This window comes from Tauraco erythrolophus, chromosome 1, assembly GCF_009769465.1.
Source record: "Tauraco erythrolophus isolate bTauEry1 chromosome 1, bTauEry1.pri, whole genome shotgun sequence".
Lineage (NCBI taxonomy): Eukaryota > Metazoa > Chordata > Aves > Musophagiformes > Musophagidae > Tauraco > Tauraco erythrolophus.
Genome location: NC_141465.1, coordinates 125,274,127 through 125,294,436, shown reverse-complemented (window position 1 = coordinate 125,294,436; position 20,310 = coordinate 125,274,127). Strand labels below are relative to the sequence as shown.

At 44.3% G+C, this 20,310-nt stretch overlaps 2 protein-coding genes across 4 annotated transcripts; one reads left to right on the top strand and one right to left on the bottom strand.

Annotated features, from left to right (window-relative positions):
- On the bottom strand, nt 1-4,563 carry TAF1D (TATA-box binding protein associated factor, RNA polymerase I subunit D). The gene is made up of 5 exons (XM_009984635.2): nt 4,323-4,563; nt 3,771-4,212; nt 3,322-3,497; nt 554-608; nt 1-244 (listed from the first exon to the last, which is right to left on the bottom strand). Exons 1-5 carry the CDS (start codon nt 4,541-4,543, stop codon nt 95-97), a joined length of 1,044 nt encoding a protein of 347 aa, XP_009982937.1. The 5' UTR covers nt 4,544-4,563; the 3' UTR covers nt 1-94.
- Nucleotides 4,564-7,981: 3,418 nt separating this feature from the next.
- Nucleotides 7,982-20,040, top strand: BKGD (beta-keto-L-gulonate decarboxylase). 3 transcript variants are annotated; one of them, XM_086614159.1, is made up of 9 exons: nt 7,982-8,070; nt 9,716-9,839; nt 13,297-13,395; nt 14,348-14,421; nt 15,201-15,302; nt 16,249-16,425; nt 17,153-17,302; nt 17,892-18,008; nt 19,761-20,040. In XM_086614159.1, the coding sequence occupies exons 2-9, from the start codon at nt 9,782-9,784 to the stop codon at nt 19,932-19,934; spliced, it is 951 nt and encodes a 316-aa protein (XP_086470285.1). In that variant the 5' UTR covers nt 7,982-8,070; nt 9,716-9,781; the 3' UTR covers nt 19,935-20,040. The 3 variants fall into 3 exon arrangements, with proteins under 3 accessions (XP_086470285.1, XP_086470279.1, XP_086470269.1); XM_086614153.1 differs by lacking the exons at nt 7,982-8,070; nt 16,249-16,425 and having other exon boundaries at nt 9,750-9,839; XM_086614143.1 differs by lacking the exons at nt 7,982-8,070; nt 17,153-17,302 and having other exon boundaries at nt 9,750-9,839.
- Nucleotides 20,041-20,310: the final 270 nt, after the last annotated feature.

Below are 20,310 nucleotides of genomic sequence, written 5' to 3'. Positions count from 1 at the left end.
CATCGACTTCAGATCAGTGTTTTAAACCAAGTAGGCCACAAAAAAGGTATCTGAAGAGCGACCACTGCCACCTCATTTGTTAGTTTTCTGTTCACTAAGGTGAACCTTGCAGAAGCCCAGAGTTCTCAGCAGCATAGTCTTCCTCCTCTACTTCAATCACTTCAGTCGATTTTGCATGTTTCGTTTCTAGCTTTGACTTTTTCTTACTGGGAATTTTGCTGCTTATAATGAAAGAGCTGTTCTCCTAAGAAAATGGAAGACAAATATTCACGATCCTAGTTTGAGATACTTAGAAGGTAAGGTTTTTGGTAGTAACTTTGTAAACTTTAAGACTCCTGAATTCCCACACATTCCAGCATTATTTCAAAGAGGAGAGCGCAGACTCTCAAAAAAACTTCCTTCTGCATTACAGATCAAGATTCACAGGTATCACACAGTTAACTATGGATCTAAGCTCAAGAATTAAGTACTCAAAACATTATCTACTAATTCTTTAACCTCAGAAGAAAAAGAAGGTTAAGAGAGTTTCTGAAGTTAAGGAATATTTACTCACCACTATCCTGGCATCAAGCTCTTCTTGATTTTCAGAATTCAAGCTGTCATCATCACTGAAATATAAAAATTCAAATCAAGCTCTACTACTACCTTTATAGTAGCCTAAACCATGTAAACTATTTTCCTACCACAATCCCTGGTGTCTCTTAATGTGTATGAAGTGTTACAGCTTGCAGGTGTTAAGATACCACCACTACTACTACATGAGGCTGCTCTCAAATGATGGCTTCGGACAGAATTACATCGTAACAACATCAGCATGACCAAAGCAGTGCTTAGCAGCAGAACAAAGACCTAGTAGACGACATCAACAGTAGTATTAAGAGTATTAGTGTAATCCTAAGAATACAACTAAAATAAGAAGATAAAAGCCTCAGCTGATAAGAGTACACACCTGTCTTCCTGATACTATAACTAAGAAACATCATCTCCATACTGCCATGAAACACAAGTATGAAATCCAATCCCACTATTGTGCACTGGTTTTTCACTCAAGACAGAACTCCCCAGAAAGAGATGAAGCCATTTTGGTACTATGGTTTCAACAAGTGGCAGCAGGAGGATTGGTTCCAAAACTTCAAGTCTTCCAGTACTCATTTCATATAAAGAATTGATGTCTGGATGAGCTGCCTTGCTGTGATAGTTTGATGTGTGGGGGGGTGTTCTGGTGGCAGGGGAGGGGATTTGCTCCCTGTGCCACCAGATCTGAGTCCCATCCCCCCCGGGGGAGGTTGAGCCAAGGCGGCGCCTCTGCGAATTGCCCTATTTAAGTTGGGACAAAGGGGCGGGAAAGGGCTTTTTGCTCAGGAGCGAGGAGAGAGCAGGAGGGCGCTGCCCTCGCTCCCGGCTCCCGGCCGAGCGGCCGCTCGGGCCCGGGCCGGCGCCATGTGCTCAAGATGGCGCCGGGGGAGCCGCATGGGGGACTCGGGAAGCGCCCCACTCCCGGGGTGCCCACCGGGCCGAGCTTCCCCAGAGAGGATTAATATCTAAGAGAAGACAACCACAACGACCGGGTCAGCAAAGATGAAGCAGGAGGAGGTGTACTGGAGCTGAGGCTTCCCTTGCAAATCGGTGTGAGATGGCAGGCGGCCCCCCTGCAGCCAGGGTGTACTCGGCGGAGCAGCGACCCACTCGTGGCCTGTGGAGAAACCCACGTCGGGAAGGAGATGCCTGAGCCCAGGAGAGGTCGTGGTGCAGGGGATGCGCGACCAGGTACTGTTGATAATGGGGCATGGAATGCACGACGAGGTCGTGGAGGCATCTGGAGACCGTGGGACGACCCACGCCGACGCGAGTGGCAGCAGCTCCCTAAGAGGCCGAGACTGGTAAAGCCCGAACTGGTGCGATCCATGGGGAGGATTGCAATCCTGCGGGCAGGACTTACTTTGGAAAAGTTTGGGGACTTTTTCTTTGTGAGTAGGGGATCCACCGAAGCAAGGGAAAAATGGTGTAAAGACTCCTCCTCCTTTAAGAAAGGAGCGGCAGTGAACAACATGGATGAACTGACCTGTACTCCCCCATTCCCTGTCTCCCTGCGCCGCTGGGGGGAAGGCAGAGCCAGGAACGAAAGGAAAATAGGGGGTGGGGAGGTGTTGTTTTAAGATCGGGCCTTGTTTTCTCTTTCTCCTCTCAAGTAACCGGTTTTCTTGTTCCCTTGTGTCTCTTGTAACTGTTAATAAATTATTTCGTTTTAAGAAGTAAGCCTGAGTCATGTTTTGCCCGAGACCATGGTTGGTGGGTGCTCCCTTTTCGGTTCTTGTCTCGACCCTCAGTCCAAAAAAAAAAAAAAAAAAAAAAACCACGACACTTGCCTTTATTCTACACAATTTTGTTTCTTCTGCTTTTTTGCAAGACAGCAAACTAATTATTGTTCCCCATTTTACAGGCTCACCCTAGTACTTCAACTTGCATAAATCAGCAGTGTAAGTGACTACTAAAGTGAACAATAGCTGAAAGACAGCTTTGTACCTTTAAATTGTTTTTTCTGCTTTCTAGTTTTAAGGTGCTGAGTGTACTTACAACAGCAAGCACTCCTGCTGATTTACTGATCCTTTTATTGCATTTAAATTAACTGACCATAAAGAAAGACTTAAGATGATATTTCAATGCTTAATAAAGTAAAAATGAAATTTAAAAGTGTCCTTTAGTCTTTGACATAAAACACACCACTTCATTTGAGATAACTATAAAGGAACTAATTTCAGGAAAAAAATATATATATTTTTTAACATTTCTACCATGTCACTTCAGTGAGACAGCACAAATCACTTGAAACGATTGGTCTTTAGATTAAAAATATCTCATTCTGCAAGAAGTTCCAAGTCACATTTACAAACACAGAACCCCAAGTGGTTGAGTGTTTTGTTCCTAAAATAAACAGTGCTTTCATAAACAGATATTCACACTTAGATTACACGATGGTGATATAGGTTAAAAGGACAGCATAGGAATTGAACTTGATATAATTACAACTCTGTCACAAAACTGCATGCTACTACAAGAAACTGTACTACCTCCTGAATTTCTCAACTGTAGGCACAGCAGATTGTACTGGTTTCGCTGGGATGGAGTTAGCTTTCTTCATAGCTGTCTACATGGTGCTGGTTTGGGCTTGCAACTAAAGCAGTGCCGATGCCCTCCCTGCTCCAGCAAACAGGCTAGGGGTAACCAAGAGCTCAGGGGGTGAGGTGTCATTCATCTACCTGTATACAAACTTGTATTCTAGACAAGAACAAAAATATTATAAAATAATAAAGATTAACTTACTTTGTCTCCTGGATAGGGGAAATGGGGCCTTCATCATCTAAATATTTGTGTTTCCGTACTGCCAGACATTCTCTTTCTAAGTCTTCACTAGCTTGAAGAGCTTTTAAAGCCTTTTTGAGATGTTCTTCATATTTAAGCACTTCAATATACTGGAAATATCCCTTTGCAGCTGCTTGCTAAAGAAAAATGCATCAGATGAGATCTTAAAAATGTCACTATAAAGAAATAAGGCATTTCTATTATCAACTAAATCGTAATATTAAATTGACACACACTTTAGCTGTGTTGGTATTAACAGACAACACCAACTGTCCTGTTTAACCAAAATAAAAACAGATGGGTTACACTGTAGCATATCTAGTAGAAGCAAAAACATACCCTATTCAAGTTCATTGTTTTTAGACTAGATACAAAAATAAGACATTTATCCCACATAACAGAGGACTCACCTCATAGCCAAGAACCATCTTTAAGGGAATGTCTTTCTTCCCATAATGTTTTTCAACAAAAGGGAATTGAAAACCTCTATCTAGAAGCCTTCTCTTTCGCTCTTGTGGTGAGGCTGTCAGCGGTGGCCTCCCCGTGGGCATCTGTGTGCTCTGATACTTCTTCTTCTTCTTCCTCCCTGAGCCACCTCTGTATTTTCGGTGTGCAGCAGCCTTAAACTTCCTTCCTCTGAAGTGGTAGGCGAAAATGGCTTTCAGATTGAGTTTTGACTTCTGTTTTTTGGAAGTTTCTGGTGATTTCACTGGACTTGGAGGAGACAGAGAAGAGTCTGAACTTTCATTGTCAGGCACTTCTGCAACAGATTCTGCTTGTTGCCTTGAAGGTCGAGATCGTTTTTTCTGCTTTGAAGGTGCACTGGAGCACTTGGGATAGTGTTCACTGCCACTAGCAGCAGAGAGATGGATAAAAAAGAAACAATATTTACTTTCAAAAGAATGTATACTTTTATGATGTATCACACAGGTTCTGCACATGAACTAAAACCAAAAACTCACATTTCTGAATCACTGCTGTCCAGTACAACCTCAGCTGAAGCACCTGATGACTTACATACACCATTAAGCTCATCTGAAGACTCTTCAGGAGCAGCATTCTTCTGCTCCGTTCGGTTATTTGTTTCACATTCATGCACCTTATACAGTTCTTGACTGCATATTAGCTCTTGGGCATCAGGGTAATCAGAGTCAGAAGCATGGGATTCATCTGTATCAGTCATGTTTCAGTTTGCCCTAAAAATCAATGCGAATTCAAGAAATTAAAGAAAATTCTCTGTTAATTGGTAACAAGGCTTCCACTACTCGACCAAACAAGTTAAACTTACAAGAACAATCTGTGAGCAAACTTCAACATAGTTTCCTATGAACCACGAGCGAATGTATTCATCTTCAGAGTAACAGTTAAGTTGCAGCCACTTAAGAAATTCATGGCACAATTTAGGTCAGAAGGGATTTTTACAGCTCTTTTGGTCCAACCCCTGCTCAAAGCAAGGCTTACTTAAGAATTGTATCAGATTGTTCAGAAACTAGTAGAAATCGAGTTCTCAATGTTTTAACTCTCTCCCTACTAGGATTAAGTTTTCCCTTAAGTAAGGACATACGCCTGTAGCCAATAGCCTTATACTTAAAAGGATATTGCAGGTTTAAGTCATACACAAATACCCACTTTTCTGTCGATTACTACCTTTTTAAACTAATCTAAGACAGTGCCACCTTCAGAAGCAATGCTGTCTTCCCTCTGTTCTTTTGCTAGCTACATGATACCTAAAGCCTCCTGCTCTAACAATCTATCAACCCTTTGTTCACTGGTTATCAGTTGACATGGAGACCAGTTCCGCAAACGAAATATGAATTTTCAGTTTCATCTGCAAGACAACTCAATTCACCCCTACAGCTGCCCAAGCCTATATAAAAGAGACAAACACTCAGAAGAGGAATCTGTCCTTCCTATGTAATAGCCTCAAGTTATTTTGCCCAAGTCATTTAGTAGCCCTGTAGATCTGTATCTTTGTAATACTCTGCTTTTTACTGTTTCACAAACCCATCATCACAACTATTAATATTTCAAATGTAGTTACGCACAATTTAGCTTCTGAATACACTATAGCAGAACTCATCTAATGTCCTCAGATAACCTGCTTTTGTCTGGATAAAGAGTTTCATGTTTCAGAGTACAGATCACTGCACTGATTCAGGAAGAAGGCTTCTCAAAAGCACGGGAAGACAAAAGTATGCAACAGCAAATTGAGAAGTCGGAAAATACAGTAGCTGTATGTAGACTAGCAATAAAGAATAGCAGGTCAGAACAAACGGCTATAGAACTCAAATAGCCATGACTGCTCACAATATTTAAGTTCCATTTCTTCTCTGATCCATACTGCTACAGTGACTTCGACGTTATTCTCATAACAAAGAGGACGAAAATGTCACGAATCTGCTGCAGCCACACATCAATCATTGATTTTTAAGCAGTCTACATTTAGATGGCTTTTTGCATCACCTAACTGTTCAAGGCAGAACCTACCCCGTTACATTTTTCAAAATGAAAACATTTCATTCCAAAATTGCATTAAATGCAGGCTCAGAAGTACACTAGACCTTAAACTTACCCTAATGCACTTAAAATAGCAGCACAGGGGCCCAATCTGCCCTTTGCTGTGACGGAAGGTGACTTTTCACAGCAACCTGCACCGTTGCTCTGGACGAACTGTGGGCACACGGACAACATCGGTTCACCCAAGGCCTGACAACACAAAGCCCAGAAACAGAACGGCCTGAATCCAAGCGCTACCACACGCAACGACGGCACTGTTCACTACACAGGCTGTGGCTGGCACTTGCCGTTAGCAGCTCAGCAGCGTTTACCGTCTCCAGTGCAGCTCTACTCTTGACAGCTGGCACGCCACAGACCCTTTAAGGGAGAAAAACCGACATGTAACTGGCGTTGTGTGATTATTTCACACAAACTTCTCTCCTTCGAAGAGCCTTTAACTACTTCGCCAGCATTCACCTCAGGCTGAAAGGCGCTGGACACATCACTCGCCCCCCGCCGAGCTCGGGTGCCGCACCGTGTCAGGGCCGGCGCTATGGCAGACGCTTTGTACGTGGGCGCCCCACCACGCTACCACAGGCCGGGGACACCCCACCGGCACCGCTCCCGAGGAGGCTCTCACCCCTTGGTGAGCCTATTCCCGAGGGCACACCCAGCCGCGGCAGCCAGGCCGGCCCGCCCGGGCCCTCCCCCGCACACGGGCTCCCCGGCGGAGGCGCTCGGCGAACAGGAGGGACTCGATACCGCCGCAACTCTTCCCACCTCACCCGCGTCCCTCGCTCTCGCTCCCGCCCCGCGGCACCCCGGATGGCAGCGGATGCCGAGCGCGCCCTCACTCACCCGCTCCTCAGCCTCCCGCATCGCCGCCGCAGAGGGCGCGAAATGGCCGCCCGGGAGATTAAATAGCGCCGGGCGCTCGCGAGAGGCGCGCGGGCTGACGGGAGGGAGGGCAGGAGGGCGGCCCGGCGCCGCCGCCATGTCGGGGGTGGCCGTCTCCGGGGCTGGCCCGCGGGCGGGGCAGGCGGTGCTGCCGCGCAGTCCGGGCGGCGGGGCAGGCGGTGCTGCCGCGCAGTCCGGGCGGCAGGGCAGGTACGTGCGGTCAGGCGCTCGAAGCGGCTGGGTGTGGGGCCGGGGGTCGTCAGCCAGCGCTTTCGCAGGCTCGGGCAGTGCAGAGCAGCTCCCGGCTGTCCCCGCTTCAGCTGCTCCCGCCTCGCCCTGGGACTCCGGGCGCCCCTTCAGGGCGAAGCTCCCGCGCTACCCGCTCGGTACGAGGCTGAGGAGCCGCTCGCTGCACCCGTCGGCCTCTCGTTGCTGCTGTCTCGCCTCTCCCTCTCTCTGCCGCCCCGCCTGCCCCGCGCTGGCGGCTCCCGCCGGAGCAGCTCCCGTCTTTCCTCTCGCAGCCGCCAAGCGCGGTGGCAGCTGCAGCGTTTCCTCGCCCAGCGCTCTGCGCTGCCTTCGGCTGGATGCGATCCCGGGCGATCCCGGTCCCGCCTGGGGCGCCTGCTCCCACCCTGCCATGACCGACCCTTTCCCCAAATCCCAGCCTCTGCTGTCCTGCAGCCTTTCCGTGTCGCGTATGGGATGTCCTTATATCGCCCCAGTTGAGGCATACAACATCTGCGGATGCATCGTAGATGTTTTGTTCTTCTTTCTCGTCTCTCACTGACTACCATCCTCAATTTTCTCCTGATATTTCTTTTTCACCGGTATCTCTTTCCCCTCCGACCCTGACTCGTCTCTAGCCAGCCTGTAACCTGTCCTTTCTGGCTTCTAGCCTCCAAACTAGTTTTAATTCAGGTTTTGATAGTAGGCAACAGTGTCCCTCCCTGTCTCCCCATTAATGTAATGGTTCCATTTCATCTGTGTTATCCTGGCCCTTGACTGCTCTCTCTGATGTTTTCTTCTGGCTTAAAAAAAAAAAAAATAGACTTTTAAAGTATTTTTAGATGCTTTTTCTTTCTGTTCTTATTCCACCATACCATATCTAATAATCTTATCATTCCTTTAGCATTTCTGTTCTTTCTTTGAAAGTCTTCTGAAGTAATTCGATGTCACTCCACCCCTCCACGATGGATCTTAATTGTCTGTTGTTGTCTCCTTTCAGGTTCCCCCTCTGCCATACCACACGAACTCCCCTGTGAATGCTCTTCTTGCTGTGGTGACTCACGGATCTACTTCTCTTTTGTGTCTTTCCTGGTAAGGACTGTTGTCTAGAACTCACATTAGATTTATTATGATACATCAAGCTTTTCCCACAGTCTTTCCCTCCTTTCTTGATTGTGGGAAGCCAACTACTGTCCTTTAAACAGCAGGTGATGGTCTAGGTCTTATATCTGAGCCTACTTGTTTGCACTGTGTTCAAGTCTTGCCTGTGCCTTCTGCACAACAGCAGTTCTAGCCTATCTTCTCACTCTGTTTCAGGACTTTTTCAACTGGTGTCTTGAGTGCTGGCACAGCCTCCTTCCAGTCAAGGCAAAAGGTTCTTGAGGGAATGAGGACCATCTAAAGCAATACTGCCGAAGCCATCTTCTCACTTTCTTTCTCTGGCTTATTACTCCCTTTCTTGTGTTCGGTGCACGCTTAAAGTGTTGGGGTGTGATTTACTCCATCTGACAGTAGGCTTCTAGCAGAGGCACCAAAGACAGCCTGTTACTTTCTCCTCCACAGCCAGAGAAGGGAGGGAGTCACCTGTGGAGATGGTAAGATCAACTAAGATAAGAACTACTATACGCAGGTAGCTGTCCTTCTCTCTTTCTCTTCTGCTTGCTACAGCAGTAATTTGAGGTGGCTGAACTTGGAGCTCGAAGACTTCAGTTAGGTAACTGCTATGTTCTTTTAACTCTTCTTATTTCTTTTTTCTGCTGTTGTATTTGTTTTTTTTTTCCTTTTTGCAGACTTTAGAGGCCTATGGTATAAGAAGTTATGATTTTTGACAATTATAAAAGCTAGGATTTTTTTTTAAATAAACACTAAAAATATAATTAAACAGCTAGCTCACATCATAGCCCTTCCTAACAAAAGCTCTGTCAGGTCTGGGAGTGTAATTAGGTTTTTGGCTTTTTCCTCCAAGGCCTGAGATCTGGATAAGTGGGACCCATTTTCTTTTTCTGTTGTGTGCAGCAGGCATGTGCCTAAGGAGTTAATGATTGCTGTAGCTAATTTATAAGTAGTGTATGATCAGCAATTTCTGCCCTGAGCTAGTGGTTTGCCGTCATAGCTGACTTTGCTGTTGCAAGGCTGACTGAAATATAGTTAATTTGTAAGGGGGTTCTTAAACTTACATTTAAACAAAACTTTTTGTTATGGGCTCTGTACCTGTGCAGTCTGATAGAACTTGTTGCTGCTGCTGTTTTCTATTTTGCTGCTAGCCTGATCACCTCTGGAAGGGTAAACACATGCCCAGAATCTCTTGGAGACCATGTCACATCTGAGGTTGAAAGTCCACTGTAGCCAATGCTGGAAAAGTAAACATTAAGGCAGGGAAGACCTGGGGAGGCAGCTGGTGTGTTCAGAAAAGCCCAGTTTTCTTTCAAAACTAAATTATGGCTCCACACTTACACAGGACAGGTAAATCTCCTGACCTGTCCTTTGAACTGGATTCAGCATGGGATGTGTTTTACCTACACCCAGTTGTAAGCTTGTGGGCTAGCACATGCAATGCTCTGAGCCAGCTATAGAGCTGACGGACACATTTTCTTTCAAAATGCATAAGAAAATTAACAACCATGAAGCTGTTAGTCTACTACTACTGTCGTCTGTGTATTCTTGAGTGAAACTGAAAAATAAGTAACATATTGAAAACAGCCTGTTTTAATCGTTAAACTGTTATTCTTGTTGACAGATCAGTCTCCCCTACAGTGTGGTACATTGTAATTTCTTCCCTGAAGAAATCAGCACTCATTAGGAAATGGCCAAAGTCGAAAGGTTTGCTTTTCACGTTCCAAGTCTGGAGGAGCTTGCTGGGGGTAAGTCATGCAGCGCGCAAATTTATAGTGTACTCTTCAAACTTATCTTAAAGCTCTTATCTAAACCTTTCTACAGCTAGTACATGCAGACTATTTCTGCTCTTAGCACACTGAGATGTAAAGAAAAGCACTATTTTTCTATATGCTATTATTTCTTTAAAGCAAACAGTGACTCCTCCCCCAAACCCCAAGTGATATTTAAGCACACCAACAGGCTCTCAAACTCTCTAAAACCGTCTGCTGCATTTGCAGATTTGTGCAGGAGTTGTGAAAGTTTGACAATTACGGACTGACCTTAGTTACACATATGGGATCACCTGTCCTCCTCTACCCTCCAGTGTTGCTTTCTCTTTGAGGACTACTCAAAACACAGCTGACAAGATGAAGAATATCATGGCAGGTCTTCTTGCTTGAACCTAGTTGGCTCCTCTTTTGGTGATTGAGTTCGAACCAGGCTGCAGGAAACATTTTGTTTCTTTTCAAAGCCTTTGCAACATGTGCTCGGATAACAGAATGGTTGAGGTTGGAAGGGATGTCTGGAGGTGATTTGGTCCAGCCCACCTTTTCGTGAGCTTCTTTTCTTGCCCTAGTAGAAAGGCGTTATTCTTTCTGGTAGTCTGTCTCCTGCAGCAGATGTACTAAAATGTTTTTTTTTCTTTTGGAGAGGTCCTCAAGTTCAGTCTGCCACCATCCCAAACCTGGGTCAGTTTGACATTTTCATGCTTGGAGAAGTGTGGTCCCAGCAGTGATTCTCAGTGCTTTTCTCTCCCAGTAGTTGTCAGGCTGGGGCAATAGGCCAGCTCTAGACCTGTGGGATCAGTGGAAAACAGGGTGTACTTGCAGTAGAACAGCTTAAAACAGTATCAGAAAAGATGGGTTACAAAGCAGAATTTTCCCCTTTTCCTCCTGTCTCTCCTGAGGACCTCCTGTAAGCTGCGAATTTTGTTGCTGTTCAGTTTTTGAGTATAATTTGAGGAATGCCCTTTTCTTGTCCTATTCCACTTACTAGAAGGTACTGAGATGTATTTAGAAACTGGCCAAGTACTTTCTACTGATCCTTGTGGTCAACAGCTTGGTAAATCTGTTCCCAAGAAGTAAGGTATGGCTGAAATCCTCATTGGAGCAAACAAAGGCACAGGGAAGTCTTCGGAGTAACTAAGGAACTGTCTCATTTGAGATCAGACTGGGTTTTCTTTTCCTTAGTTTGAGACATCTGTCAAAGCAGATCACCAGGCATGAAAGAACTTGGACCTTTTGACACGGTATTTGGAGCAGCATATATGAAGGCAATCCCATACTTGGTTCAGGTTTGGAAATTGTTTCCAAACAGTGAACTTGTCTAAGTCAGAGTCCTGCCTGTTGTTTAAGTGACTTCGCAGGTTCTGAGCCTAAAAGCGTTGATATGAAGCAAAACCTAAAGTTTAGATTTGGGGCTGTTCATGATCATCAGCACCATTCATTATCTGTCTTGTACTGACAGTGGCGCTTGCCAGAAAATCTCCAAATGATTGAAAACATGACAGGCAATATCCTGTGACAGCAGAAGTTCCCAGACAGCAGAGACTGAAATTATAATAAAGAAATTGCAAATAGTCTAGTTAGAATCATAGAATGGTTTAGATTGGAAGGGACCTCAAAGATCATCTAGTTCCAACCCCCCTGCCATGGGCAGGGAAATCCTCCACTACACCAGGTTGCCCAAAGCCTCATCCAACCTGGCCTTGAATGCTTCCAGGGATGGGACATACGCAACTCCTCTGGGCAACCTGTTCCACTGCCTCACCACCCTCAATGTAAAAAATTTCTTCCTTATATCAATCTAAATCTCCCCTCTTTCAGTTTAAATCCATTGCCCCTTGTCCTATCGCTACACGCCCTTGTAAAAAGTCCCTCTCCAGCTTTCCTGTAGGCCCCCTTTAGGTACTGGAAGGCTGCTATAAGATCACCGCGGAGCTTTCTCTTCTCCAGGCTGAACAGCCCCAACTCTCTCAGCCTGTCTTCATAGCAGAGGTGCTCCAGCCCTCGGATCATCTTCATGGCCCTCCTCTGGACTCGCTCCAGCAGCTCCATGTCCTTCTTGTGTTGGGGGCTCCAGAGCTGAATGCAGTATTCCAGATGGGGTCTCACGAGAGCAGAGCAGAGGGGCAGAATCACCTCCCTCGACCTGCTGGCCACACTCCTTTTGATACAGCCCAGGATACAGCTGGCTTTCTGGGCTGCCAGTGCGCATTGCCGGCTCATGTTGAGCTTCTCATCCACCAGCACTCCCCAGTCCTTTTCCTCCGTGCTGCTCTCAATCCATTCTCCGCTTAGCCTGTACTTGTGCTTGGGATTGCCCCAACCCACGTGCAGGACCTTGCACTTGGCCTTGTTGAACGTCATGAGGTTCTCACAGGCCCATCTCTCCAGCCTGTCGAGGTCCCTCTGGGTGGCATCCCTTCCCTCCAGCATGTCCACCACACCACACAGCTTGGTGTCATCAGCAAACTTGCTGAGGGTGCACGTGATCCCACTGTTCCATGTCACTGACAAAGATATTAAGCAGCACCAGCCCCAGTACTGACCCCTGAGGAACACCACTCGTCACTGGCCTCCACGTGGACATTGAACCATTGACCACAACTCTTTGAGTGCGTCCATCCAGCCAATTCCTTATCCACCGAGTGGTCCATCCATCAAATCCTTGTCTCTCCAATTTAGAGACAAAGATGTCATGCAGGACAGTGTCAAATGCTTTGGAGAAGTCCAGGTAGATGATGTCAGTTGCTCTTCCCTTATCCAACAATGCTGTAACCTCATTGTAGAAGGCCTCCAAATTAGTCAGGCAGGATTTGCCCTTAGTGAAGCCATGTTGGCTCTCACCAATCACCCCTTGTTTTCCATGTACCTTGGGATAGTTGCCAGGAGGATCTGCTCCATGATCTTGCTGAGTACAGAGGTGAGACTGACCTAATAGTTAATATATTTAAAGAATATATTTAAACTAACTGATAGTTAAAATATTTAAAGAAGTCATTGTCACTTCAGCTAAAACTTCGTCCTTTGCTCTCGCGTGTTTGACCGTGATCATAATTGTCTGCTCTTGTGAAGCAAAACCGCTGCTGAGTGTGGTCTAAGTTTGCCCATGTTCCTTCACATCGTGCTGCTCCTAGTGCTGCTAGGAGCAGTCAGTTATTCTATTTCCATTAAAAGATTTTTAAATTCTTAAAATGAATTAATGTGGTAGCTAATGAATATCTGAACAAGCTTTTGCTCTTCTCTGAAGCTCTGACTCAGGAAACAAGTGCCTACAGACAGTAACGTTCAAATCAATTGAGTTACTTAGGGTGAGCTTAGGTCATTTGATATATCTTGCTGAAATAAAGCCTAAACAGATATATTTATTGTTGTTAGTCACTTGTCAAACTCTTGGTACCATTTTCATTGTCAATAACTTTGCCATTGTTCTTTATTATAGTTTTGCAGAAAGGGCTAAAAGAAAACTTTGCTGATGCTCAAGTCTCTGTTGTAGACTGTCCTGATCTGACTCAGGAACCCTTCAACTTTCCTGCTAAAGGTAACTTAGCATTCCTGTCTTCCACTAATACTTCTCCAGTTCTTTCTACTTGATCCTAGTTGGTTTTCATCTTCTAACGATGTTGGGAGAGTTTAAATTGTTTTTTAGTTAAAGAATACACATAAGAGGAAAGCTACATTTTATTCCTGGATTTGCTTCCTAGTTGATGTATGAACAAGGACAAGTCATTACCTAGTACTTGTCATAATCTTTTTTCGTAACCTATGATTGCAACACTCATTTCAGAAGCTTTATTTAGTGTACTGAAAACATTTTTGAAATGAAATTGTTACCTTCTAGATAGAGAAATTTTTTATATCCTTGCCAATCACTATTTGAACCTGAAGAGTTGTGCTTCCATTGATTTCTAAATTCCTGCCATTCGTGTATGTCAGTGAAGTAAAACTGTCTTACTCTGGGTGGGATTCATCTTTGACATTAGCTGTCTGGAAGACAGACATATCATTTGTGCTACTCATGTGAGTTCCTTCTGTCATCAATGTAGTGGAAGAAACATCTCCAGAAGGTGATTCATCACTTCTTAAAATACATGCCCAAATAGGTGGGATGAATTGTCCTGAAACTTGGGCATCCAGCTTTCCCGAAATTTTGCAAGTGGGGTCCCAGTGGGGGTATCCACTGAGCGGTGAGGGCATCTTACTGGAGAACTGACAAATGGTAGTTGCTGCCTACTGTAATATTTTTTTGTGCTTAGAGAATGTTAATTTTACAACAGGTTGCCTAGCATTGAATCCTACTGGGAATCTTTTTAGGGCTTACTGTCCTTGGACTTTGTAATGGTGCAACACTTTATCTAAGCATGCTAGGGAAATAGTGTTCTCAAGGGTTTTAGAAGTTTGAGGAACCAGTTCTTTGATGAGTTAGACTGCATGCTCATTTAAGATTATTAGGAAAAAATATTTTAGCAAGCTAACAGGCTGTATTCTTCCAGGAATCTGCGGAAAGCCTAGAATAGCAGATGTGGGAGGTGTTCCTTACCTCATACCTGTTGCACGGAAAGAAAAAGTGAGTTTTTTCTATAGCTGTGGGGTTCAATACATTTGTCAAAAGAAAAGCAATATCTTGCTGAAATACAAACAAAACTAAGGACTAACAGATACTATTTCACAAGATTCCACTTGTGAAAGAGACTTTTCAGTGTTTTATGAGATTGATTCTGACATGTGTTAAACAGAGACTATGTCAGGAAATCTTACACATTGTAGCAAAAATAGCATACAGTGGTTGATGGTTCATCTTCTGCTGCCCTCCAATACAAGACAGTTTTGGAAACATACCATCAGTGACAGGAGCCGTGGAAGGAACTACTAAACAAGGGGCTTGTCTGCATGTTCATATCTGGGTTGCATGTCTGTGATTTCAAGTCACTTCTTTGTCAAAACTGGCTGTATTTGCATTTTCAGGCCAACACTGGATTCCCATTACTGTCCTTTTCCAACAATATCATGCCTCTTTTCTGACATCTCACCCCATCTGTCTCTATATAATATTCCTTTCCATTTTTTATTTTACACATCATAATTTTCAATAAGAACAATAATTCCGTTTTCGGGTAAAATGGCAGGGAACATAAAGGCAGATGCTACTTGTCAGAAAACAGATGGACATGTACTCAGTTTGTTACTACCAAATGTTGTGTTGTTCAGAAACTGTGTTCAACCTAATTATCCGAAGTACTAATGAGGGCGTTGTGAATTAAATGCATCCAGAGGTTACAGTGAACAGAATGGCAATTCCAAATCAGATTGCCACACCAAAATCAAAGGATTGCTTCTCTTTTGCAGGTTTATGATCTAAATACAGTTGCAAAAGACATAGAGCTGCCTGGAGCTTTCATTCTTGGAGCTGGAGCTGTTTCATCTAAGATTGTTGGAGTAAATGCTGAGGTCAGTAAATAAGTGTGATGGTTCTCAATGAATTAATGGAAGTATCCTATTAGTAGAGCAGTATCATGCTGGGTATTTCCCATTTGCAACAAAACATTTAATAAACAGCTTTCATGCCAAAAGTATGTAAAGCACATTAGAAGGAATTTGGATGAGGGCCATCCAATGAGGTGCATAGTACTGAGACAATAAAGATCAATTTTTAACTTGCATTTCTCCAGGAAGCATGTGATTGCTTTGAAGCATGCAAGAAACATGATTTTTGAAACTGATTGACAAAGGCCTGACCAGAGGGTTTAACGACTAGATTTAGAAATGTCTGTCAAAGTTACTGGTAAATAGCTTTGAAATGCTCCCTGCCTTTTGCCTTCTGGGATGGCTTTGTTTCACCACTTTAAAGATGCCACACACAAAATGATCAGCTGCAGGAGAGGCAGGAGACGACAAAGCCCGTGGAGGCTTTGGTTGGTCAGAGTCTTTCCAAGCATAAACCTCTGATCTCGCCATCTCCTTTGGTGCGTGTGTTGGCAGATGAGATAGTCCATCTCAGCATTCAGTTTGGGCCGCTGTAATAGTGGTTGTTACTGTACACCGAGAAAGTATTACATAGAATTCCAATACTTGCATGCAGGCCTCAGATTTCAATGGTTAGACTTTTTTTTTTTCCTTTTTTTTTTTAAACACTAGCATTCATCATCACATAACATTAAATTTAACTCTCCAGAGAAAGCAAAACTGTTTCCTGGAGTTTTCAATTACATTACAATATTAGTACATTTTTGTTATCAGTACAGACTTCATCCTGAGAGGCAGAGCTGTGTGAGGTTATTTCTTGGGATCACGGTCCAAAGCTTAAATTGCATTTACATGAGTTCTGGTCATTTAATTGACTCTTGCATATTCTTACTGACTTACTTGACTTATTCTTACATGTTCTTTTTCTCAGCTTATCCCTGTTGTTCAAACTAAGAGTGAAAAAAAGCCTGCTGTAAATGGGAGCTACATTGCTCAGATAAATCCTGCAGATAAAGGGTGCCTGCTTGAGAAGTACAGCAGTAAATACACTGACTGTGAGTTTGGGCTGTTGGCCAACCTTTACGCCAGCGAGGGCCAACCCGGTAAGGTACGTACTTGGATCAAAGGTGCCTTTGGTTGCAGAGCTTTATGGTGAAGGGAAGCTCATGTTTCAATGTTCTCCTATCAGTTTTCTGTGATAATAGTAAAGTAGTAATTCCATGAAAGAAATATCCAAACATAAGGAACTGATGCTGGTGAACGAGGGGAAGAATTGGTGAAGACAGGGGCATTTGAATTTTTGAGGGATAATTATTAGTTTACTAAAATTTTTCCATCATAAATCATTCACCAAATCTAGTCCAAACTAGCAGTGATTTAACATAATAATTGTACAATGACTGACTTGTGTAAATCAGGTCTGGGCACTAGTTTTTTGTAGAGGTGCTTCCCCCAACACAGCTAGCACAAAGAGCTGTTGGAAAAAACCTGCCTTCTGCACAGAAACTGAGCAGTCTTCTCTGTTTCCAAGAGTTTGTCTAGAACGGAGTTGAAGCCTGCTGGTGAACAGAAAGGGGTTACTTAAACCATTGTCTTGTGTGTGAGTGGATGACTTGCTGCCCAGCGCTCTTCACAGACAAAGCTAGCATTGAACAGAAAGTCAGGAAAGATAGTTGGTCAGGTACTGGAAGTGGAGCAGCACTTGCAGGGAAACTCCTCGTTTTCAAAAAGCAATCGTGGGTTATAACTTTGGGAGAATTTCGGAGCAGCTTTCACAGACCTTTGCAAACTGTTGCAGCAGGAGACAGCAGTGACAAATTAACTTTCTTCTCCAGGTCATTGAAGTGAAAGCCAATGGAAGAACTGGGGAACTCAACTTTGTGTCTTGTCTGAGACAAATTTTAGAGAAACACTATGGAGAAAAGCCAGTTGGGATGGGTGGTACATTTATCATTCAGAAGGGGAAAGCAAAGATTCACATTATGGTAAGTTGTTCTGAATTCATGTAACTTTCTCCATTCTTCTGAAAACAGAAGTATAAATCAGAGTATAACATCTTAGTGCCTTGATTTTGTTTGGGATTTTTAAATGTGTGCATGAACTGTTAGGATAAGCAGCGTCTTAAGGTAAGGAGCTGACATTACAAAACTGACATTACGAAACTGGTGATGCTGTATTACTTGGCCTTAATGCCATCATCTTTTATTTTGAGATCCGTGGGCAGCAAAGAACCAGAGAACTATTGTAAAATGAATTTAAATAAAATACATGAGCTGAGATGATACTTGCAAGAAGCAATAGACTTTTTTAAAATAGCTGAGCTTCTGAAATGTACCAAGAGGAGAATCCTGACTTCAGTAGTTCTCCCACTACCTGTGCAAGGAAAGAAGTAATATTCTGATCACTTCTGTCTCTGGCAGAAACATGGTAATGGGCACTGATGAGCTGCTTCTAGGCAAGCAGGAATGTGAACAGAATTCTGGGGAGGAGAAAAGTGAAGAAAAGATGCTAGAGAAAAAGTGTCTTCCTACAAGTGTCTTCCTTTCACTTATAAAGCTTTTACTTTTGCTGCAGCCTCCAGAATTTTCCGCCTGTCCTCTGAACACCGACGAGGATGTGAATAACTGGCTGAAGTTCTTTGAAATGAAGGCTCCACTGATTTGTCAGCCAGTAATAGTTTCCAGGGATCCAGTGAGTCTCTTTCTGATTTCTAAGTGTAAACTGAGACTTGTAATGGATTTTGTCTTGGATGTGATTTTCCTTTTAAGAACAGGACTGTGTATATATTGTGTTAAACTCCTCCAGAGGTGGATTCTCATTTCTGTCACTGGTTTGAATTGAGGCTAGGTGAATCTGTCCTGAAACCTAGTGGCAGTCCATAATGGATTGAACTTAATGGTTCAGTTCCAATTGCAAGTGTGCCAAGTGTTTGCATCCCCAACACAAGGGCGTAGTTTGCATTCACCGCTGGCCACACCAGGAGGAACGTCGGGAGCATGGAAGCTTGTTCAGCCATGTGTTCACATAGTTCACTTTCGTAAGAACTGTCTCTGCTAATGCTGTGTCGAAATGTGAAACGTGTCTCGTAATTGCTGATGCCAATTCAAGTCTGTAAAGCCTCTTGCTAGAAAGTTATCTAGCGTCTTTCACAAGCACTAAATTCAACAGCAAAGAGTTCAGGATAAAATCAATGTGGTTTGAAAAGCTATTAAGATGTTCATCACTAGGAAGACTATTCATTTAAAAGTAACTAGGAAACCATAGATAAAAATGACTATTTTATAAATAACAATGCAGTCATAATTAATACAAAAAAACATTTTTTCCAGAGTTAAATGAGACATGCTGTAGGCTTGGAGATACGCGTGACTGTTGTGTCATTACGTGGCAGCCTTTGGCCTAAGGCTAAATTGCGTGTTGTGTGCATCTTCCCAGAATCAACTGATGAGTACTTGGAAAACAGCCATCAACAGCTGCTCTGTTCAGCATCAACGCAGCTTGTGTAGAGGATGCAGCTGGGTTGTTCCCATCTGTATCCACTGCAAGCTCAACAGCTCTCAGCTAAGCCTATGGTTTTGGAAATGTTTGAGTATCACTACAAAGGCAGCAGCAGAAGAGACCTTATTGTGGCCTTTCAGTACTTAAAGGGGACCTAAAAGAAACATGGAGAGACACTTTCTACCAGGGCCTGTAGTGACAGGAGAGGGGCCAATGGTTTTAAACTGAAAGAGAGCAGATTTAGATTGGACATAAGAAAGAAATTTTTTACAATGCGGGTGGTGAGGCACTGGAACAGGTTGCCCAGAGAAGTTGTGGATGCCCCATCCCTGGAAGTGTTCAAGGCCAGGTTGGATGAGGCTTTGGGCAACCTGGTGTAGTGGAGGGTTTCCCTGCCCATGGCAGGGAGGTGCAACAAGATGATCTTTAAAGGTTTCTTCCAACACAAACCATCCCACAATTCTATGATGCTATGATACATCTCATGGTTTAGTATGTTAGTTGTTGTTTTATTCACTATTCTTCCCTTTTTAATCTAAGCTGGCTGTCAGAATTGGGGTAGAGATCGTCACTTTATTGCATGGGTCTGTGGTGCTCAGTGCAAAGGGGTTCTGATTTCCAGTAGGGGTTCCTTGGTGTGACTGCTTTATTTAATCCCAGGGGAGAGAAAGGAGGGGAAAAAAAAAAAAAGAAATCTAGGGGAGATTGACACCAAAAGTTAGAGGTTGTCAGGGTTTATAAATTATTTTCCCTCTGATGTCCTGTGGTAAAGCCTCGTACAGCACCTCTTTATTAGTTTCACAAGCATCTTGCAAATTTTCACTGCTTACTGGTTGGAGTGGGCTCCGAGATGCATGGAAATACACAGTGGAAGGAGAGACTGTGCCAGGACTTCTGAGCACAGCTCACACGAAGGTTTGTTCACGGGCCTTTCTCTGGCGGCAGGGCTTTGATCTGCGCGTGGAGCACACCCACTGCTTCAGCCACCACGGGGAAGGAGGGCACTACCACCAGGACACCAGCCCCGACAGCGTGCAGTACCTGGGGTACCTCCTGCCCGCCGAGCTGCTCTTCCGCATCGACCGGCCCCCGGAGACGCACCTCGTCGGGAGGGACTGACGCGGGGAGCCTCCGGTGAAGGCGCGGCGCCTCAATCTTTCTAAAACGCAAAAAATTTTTATAACGCTTTTAATTGTGCACGTGTATCAGAGCCGGGAATAAACAGGAGAGCAGTAAGCTGTCGACTTGACTTTGTGAAAGCGAGAAATTCGGAGCCTATGTGTAACTGGAATTCTTGACCGAATTCAAACTAGTTTCACTGCAACGTTATCGTGTATTTTTTTGCTCCTTGGCTGAGCGCCCCGCGCGGCTGCAGCCGACGATGGGCGCCCAGAAGGGATTTACCTTTAGAGCGGGGAACTAAACCAGCGTCTGCTCAAACGCGACGCTGCGGGAGCAAATGGCGGCGCCGCTGAGGAGCGAACCCGGCTGGGGT

Bases quoted from the DNA above. Each gene is read 5' to 3' on its own strand.
- BKGD (XM_086614159.1), top strand. From the start codon at position 9,782: ATGGCCAAAGTCGAAAGGTTTGCTTTTCACGTTCCAAGTCTGGAGGAG. The intron at 16,426-17,152 runs GTACGTACTTGG...TTTCTTCTCCAG, and splicing joins GCGAGGGCCAACCCGGTAAG to GTCATTGAAGTGAAAGCCAA. The intron at 18,009-19,760 runs GTGAGTCTCTTT...CTCTGGCGGCAG, and splicing joins TAATAGTTTCCAGGGATCCA to GGCTTTGATCTGCGCGTGGA.
- TAF1D (XM_009984635.2), bottom strand. From the start codon at position 4,543: ATGACTGATACAGATGAATCCCATGCTTCTGACTCTGATTACCCTGAT. The intron at 4,213-4,322 runs GTGAGTTTTTGG...CTCTGCTGCTAG, and splicing joins GACAGCAGTGATTCAGAAAT to TGGCAGTGAACACTATCCCA. The intron at 3,498-3,770 runs GTGAGTCCTCTG...ATTTTTCTTTAG, and splicing joins AGATGGTTCTTGGCTATGAG to CAAGCAGCTGCAAAGGGATA.